General features: G+C 35.9%; 1 protein-coding gene across 2 annotated transcripts in view; it reads left to right on the top strand.

Moving 5' to 3' along the window:
* The window catches only part of LOC106468244 (neurogenic locus protein delta-like), a 29,446-nt gene that overhangs the window by 10,920 nt on the left and 12,322 nt on the right, over window positions 1-6,204 (top strand). For both annotated transcript variants that reach the window (XM_022396574.1, XM_013928661.2), the window contains 4 exons: window positions 2,172-2,429; window positions 3,736-3,796; window positions 4,388-4,518; window positions 4,895-5,064. In XM_022396574.1, the coding sequence (XP_022252282.1) occupies window positions 2,172-2,429; window positions 3,736-3,796; window positions 4,388-4,518; window positions 4,895-5,064 (620 nt within the window). The remainder of the gene's footprint in view (window positions 1-2,171; window positions 2,430-3,735; window positions 3,797-4,387; window positions 4,519-4,894; window positions 5,065-6,204) is intronic.

The following is a 6,204-nucleotide window of genomic DNA, read 5'->3' as shown; positions in this document are numbered from 1 at the left end:
TAAATTCATGGTTAATGAATGGTTATCTTAGGACATGAAAAGTTGCTCCCCTTATATATAATTGAAGAAAACGCACAAACGCCCATAAAAACTGCAAAACACAAAATGTAAAACCGCAAGTTTGCATGTATCTCCGCATGGACCCAACAAACCTTCATACAAAATTTGGTGAAGATCCATTACCAGGGGACGAAGTAGTGGTAGAAAACACAAAAACGCCAATAAAAACCGCAAAATGCAAAACTGTGAATTTGTATGTATCTCTCAATCTGGTGAAGTTCCATCCACACCCTGCGAAGTAGTTACATGAACATACAACAGACAGTACTATTATATTTATATAGGTTATTGCTGTATAAGGTATTGGTTTCATTGTGCCTTTTTAGATTCTAAAACCATAATGACAAATGGTCTAATGTCATTGATACCTAATTATATTAATCTATGCACTGCTTAAGTGATGTTACCCTTTCTTGTAACATGTTTAACGTTCTTATGCATACACTACACGGATCATTCATACTACACAAAGCAACTTTGCATAATTATGTGAAAATTGTTCAGAATATTAATTAGATTAATAACCGTTAACTGCTACTTGACAGAACGTGTTTTATAGTTTCAATCACGAAGACGTTAATAAAACTGATCCTAACTTCGTATAATGACACTTAAACCCTTCGGGTATTATACATTGTTGGTTATTTAGAGCGCCCGCTAGGTAAAAATCTAGTAACCTTTCTTCCCACGGTATAAGGCGCAAGAATCAAACATGAATGGCCTTTACGTGACATAAGCGCCATCTCGTGTCAGAAGAATCTAAACACAATCCCACGATCTGTATGTTTTTGATTTTCTCTCCCTCCATTATCTTCGAAGGTTGAAGAAATGAGAACCGTGAGAAAACTTCGCAGTCAATATTTGTCGAGTAGGCTAATTGTCAACAAATAATTCACTACAAGCTCACTGCTTGGAAGTCCTATCCTAACAACGCTTCCGGTGTGTCTGTATCTTATATTAGTTTTATTAGACGTTACTTAAGTAATATCCATATCATCATTTTCCAGCTGTATTGATATTAATTTTATAATGATTTATAATTACAAGTTATTTTGCGTATTCATTAAACTCGTGAATGATTTTGTGTAAATAAACAGTTAAGTACAAAAGTTTCATTTTACGATAAACCAGTCATTTTATTTCTATCCTTAGTGGATAAAAAGAGATTGATTAGGAACCGTATTGGTGTTGAAAAAATGAATTTGCTCTTTCAAATACGTAGTATATTTCTCGCTGTAGATGTTCCTTTAATTACTTTTATTGTTAGTTTCACGATTACACCGTTGGTTTTGAGATTGTTGTTCCAATCCTCAGGTGATCAGTAAATTTCTCGCTGTAGATGTTCCTTTAATTACTTTTATTGTTAGTTTCACGATTACACCGTTGGTTTTGAGATTGTTGTTCCAATCCTCAGGTGATCAGTAAATTTCTTGCTAAAGAATAAAATCAAATGTTGTTTACTTTTTTTCGTGTATAGTAATTTTAATAGTTTTATTTCAAAGGGCTGTCTACTTACGAGTAAGCAGCATTTCCTGCGAGAATAAACTTTCATATTATATTAGATACATTAGATAATTATCTTATAGCAAGATAAGTTTTAAAATATGTTAAACTTTTCACACCTTAGGTGGTTAATGGTTTACAATATGTAAAAGAGTTTAACAATTTTGACTGATAATGGTTGAAAATAAATCAAATGTTTAACAGATTTGAAACTAGATCAATTTTTGAAAGTTTGGACTTCAATCATTCAAACTAGATCAGGCTTTTAGCAGCTTTTGATGTTTATGTTTCAAACTAAATCAAGTTTTTAGTACTTTTTAAGTTTGAAACTAGATCTGGTTTTTAGTACTTTTTACGTTTGAAACTAGATCAGGTTTTTAATAGTTTTACTTTTGACGTTTGAGATTAGATCAGGTTTTTATCAGCTTTGATTACCAACATTTGAAACTGGATCAGGCTTCAACTATAGATATTTAAAATTAGAATAAAGTTTTAGCAGCTTAATTGATTACGATGTAGTATTAGTAGTAGCCAGTTGTTGAGTTTGTTCTTGGATTCTTTTCGGTAGTGTATGAAGCTGTTATTCAGAAACTCATTCTTTCATATAGGAGGAGGAAAAACATTAGTCAGTCGATTAGCCACACAGAGGTGGCTAGATGTGAGGCCAGAGTGGACCCAGGATTCTCACCGTACTGACCACACCGCCATGACATACTCGTACCGAGTCCTTTGTGAAGACAATTACTACGGCAAGGCCTGTGCTAAATTGTGTCGACCGAGGGACGATAAGTTTGGACACTACAGTTGTAGTTCAAATGGCGACAAAGTATGTCTGCCTGGTTGGTCAGGAGAGTACTGCACGAAAGGTAATCACGAAAAAGTCTTGTTTATAACATTGAAAAAAGCTGTGACACAAGTAGTTTCAAAATATGATCAAAGAGTCCATCAGGTTGCGAGCAGATAATGTGGACAAAACAGACGATTCTCTTTGTCTTCTTTATTTACTCATTCCTGAAGGGGGAGTTCATCCTTCAAAGTACTTCGGTCATTCCAGTGTTTGGAACGAAGGATAGTTGGTACTTGTACTACTCCTTCATTTGATTAAAGTTAGCGCCTATGTTGAAGATGACGTAACCTATAGAATTACATAGACGGAATAAAAAACAAAAACAAAAAACATGTACAATATTTTAAAGAGAAAATTCCTTAAACCAATCTTAATATGCACGAATACGTGTATGTAGTTTCTACATATGTGCGTGTACGCTAGGACTCCTCTCAGGCTAGATTCAAAGGTTTTGTAGTTCAAAAACGTTTAAAAACTAACAGAATTTGATTCCGTTATCTTAATTCTCAACCTCTCATACAGTTTAGTATTCCTAGTTAATGAGACAAGTTTTATGTTTGTAATACCATTAAGTTTTTGTTTATTCTTATAAACAAAAAACGAAGATTAAAACTAATAGCTTTTTCTAATCACTTACAGCAATCTCTCAGTAAATGTTCATGATATTCGTCTTATTAGCTTTGGTCAAAACAAGTTCAGTGTGGTCTGTTTTCATGGTTTGTTTCACTATATCAGTATTTATCAACTGGTACATCTACTGTATAAGAAACGTTAGAAAATACTTGTCTATCTTCCTGGTTTGTTTCACTATATCAGTATTTATCAACTGGTACATCTACTGTATAAGAAACGTTAGAAAATACTTGTCTATCTTCCTGGTTTGTTTCACTATATCAGTATTCATAAACTGGTACATCTACTGTATGAGAAACGTTAGAAAATACTTGTGTGTTTTCGTATAGAACAGCTCATTTCCACTGCCTTTTGAAGGTGTAGTTAGTAGCTAAACCTATTATCTGATGAACTGTTTCTGCTAGGACAACTGTAATAAATTTGAAGGTGTAGTTAGTAGCTAAACCTATTATCAGATGAACTATTTCTGCTAGGACAACTGTAATAAATCAGCTTTTTGTTTGTCTAATGAACTGTGTGTCGCCACGTTCATGCAGCGGACAAGAGGCTTGATCACTCTTTTCACTTGTAGAAAAGGCCCATAAAACCATTAGGTGCGTGTAGAGTCGGTTCTTAGTGTCTTGTAATGACTTTATGCCCCCAAGTGAAGATTCGAGGACTTACTCTAATGACCGTCTGAATTATCTTTTCAGCTATTTGCCTGCCAGGGTGCCATGAGCAAAACGGACATTGTGACCAGCCGAACGAGTGCAAGTAAGTATATGGTTTGATGTTGTCGAGTTCTTTTCCGTCACGGATAATTCATCAACCCCTTGGGAATGCACGAAAAGCGTCCCGCCCCTTAGCTACTACTGTGAGGTGTGCCAGAAACTGACTACCCGATCTTTGGTGTGCATGTGTAGGTGGAGCCACTAGTTAGTTTCAACAACCGGGTTATAGTGACTAAGTGTGTTATTACAAGTCATACGATATCCTTCTAGTATTGTGATTGATTACATATTTAAGAGGTTTTCGTGTGTGTGACACGTTCAGAAGTCCATGTTGAGCCTAGTAAATTACAAAAGTTTTTTTAAAATTATTTTAAGCATCGCACATCATATATTAGTATTATGGAGTGCCCAAAAACTAAGCAGTTTATAATCTAGACTTTCGCAAGCTCAAGGAAAAAGAATTGTAACTTTTCATTTTCAGATACTGACTGAAGTGGAAGGGTCCTTTGTGTAAGATTTTTGTTATTGTTTCATAGTTACTTATGAAACATTTTCTGTCATTGAATGTTGTATATTAGATTAATGGAAGTCTTGTAAAGGTATGAGAATAATAATAATATTTTTGTTTTATCAGATGCCGACTGGGTTGGGAGGGTCCGATGTGTGAGCAGTGCACGCGATACCCAAACTGTGTGTATGGGACTTGCACCCAGCCTTGGCAGTGTAACTGTGAAGAGGGCTGGGGTGGATTGCTGTGCAACCAAGGTAGGTTATCATCCAAATCTTGGCAGACATGGATTAAACTGTTTTTACGTCAAAACAGTCAAGTAAATGTTAAAATACATAGACTGTTTAAACTCTGTTCAATAAAATATGCCGATTAATGTTTTGGATGTAACAATGAAACAGAATAGTTTCGAACACTGAGTTACAAGTATCTTGAATAAGAATTAATAATGACAACCGTGGTTCGTTTTCGGAATCAAATCACGAGACTGTTCAGTGATCAATAGAAACAAGTTTCAGTTTTGTTTTGAACGAGATCATTTCACAAGTAACGATTCTGTTACTAACACATTGTTTTCTTTTTTACACAATAGTTATAATTGTGTGCATTGGTTAATGCTATTTTTTCACTCAGATTTAAACTACTGCACTAATCACAAGCCCTGTAAGAATGGAGGGACGTGCACCAATACTGGTCAAGGATCCTATACGTGCGCATGTCCAGAAGGGACCACGGGTTCTAACTGTGAAGTTCATGTGGACGGTTGTGTACGAAGACAATGTGACAACGGAGGAATATGCAAGGTAAAACATTTTTTTAAAGCTAAGAATGGATGTTAGACACTCATGTGATAACTGTCCCCAGGTCGGTCAGAGGTAAGTTACGGACTTATAACACTAAAATACGGGGTTCGATTCATTGTGGTGCAGATAGCCCAATGTGGCTTTGTACTAAAACAAACAAATGTGATAACTAGAATGAGCAATACGCTGAGTTTTACCCATTTCCTAGTTCCACGCATATGTGGAGTAAATATTAATATATGGCTGTTACGTGGCTATGCAAGCAAGAAAGAAGGTTATTAAAAGGAAGACAGCTACTGCTGTTGCCTCGTGTTTATATAAGTAATTAAAAGGAAGACACCTCCTGCAAAAGAATGCTATAGAGACTAGAACATGAAAACGTGATAAGATATTGACCTTCTGGGAAACAACAACAACAAAAGTCTGATTGTCAGTACAGTTTAATACCACTGTTGTGTTTGTTTTGTTGGAATACTGGTTTGGTTTTAATGAGGAAATTAAAGAAACCAATCAACTGAAATTTGTAGACAATAGTTGTTTATTCATGTTGATACTATATGGGAAAGACTGACTAGTTTGAAATACACGACAAGGTTTTAGATTGTGTCGAGGCTGTATAGGCAAAACTGACTAGTCTGAAATGCAAGACAGTGTCAGTTAGGGAGAGGTTGTATGGGAAAACTAACTAGTCTCAGGTTTCACGACAAGGTTTCAGTTCGTGTCGAGACTGTAAGGACTTCAATTAACTAGTCTGAGGCATAATACAACGTTTTTGTTCATTAAAAAATATCATCTAGTATGGTAGACAAGGCAAACTACATCCTCAAGATGGCCGGCCGGAAATCTAAACTTCTATAACAGTAGGTTATGGCAGACCAGGCAAACTACATCCTCAAGATGGCCGGCCGGAAATCTAAACTTCTATAACAGTAGGTTATGGCAGACCAGGCAAACTACATCTTCAAGATGGCCGGCCGGAAATCTAAACTTCTAATAACAGAAGGTTATGGCAGACCAGGCAAACTACATCCTCAGGATGGCCGGCCGGAAATCTAAACTTCTAATAACAGAAGGTTATGGCAGACCAGGCAAACTACATCCTCAGGATGGCCGGCCGGAAATCTAAACTTCTAATAACAG

Source organism: Limulus polyphemus, unplaced genomic scaffold, assembly GCF_000517525.1.
Source record: "Limulus polyphemus unplaced genomic scaffold, Limulus_polyphemus-2.1.2 Scaffold2931, whole genome shotgun sequence".
Taxonomy (NCBI): Eukaryota; Metazoa; Arthropoda; class Merostomata; order Xiphosura; family Limulidae; genus Limulus; species Limulus polyphemus.
Note: the sequence above shows the minus strand (reverse complement) of the source record. Positions and strands in the feature narration are given on the sequence as shown.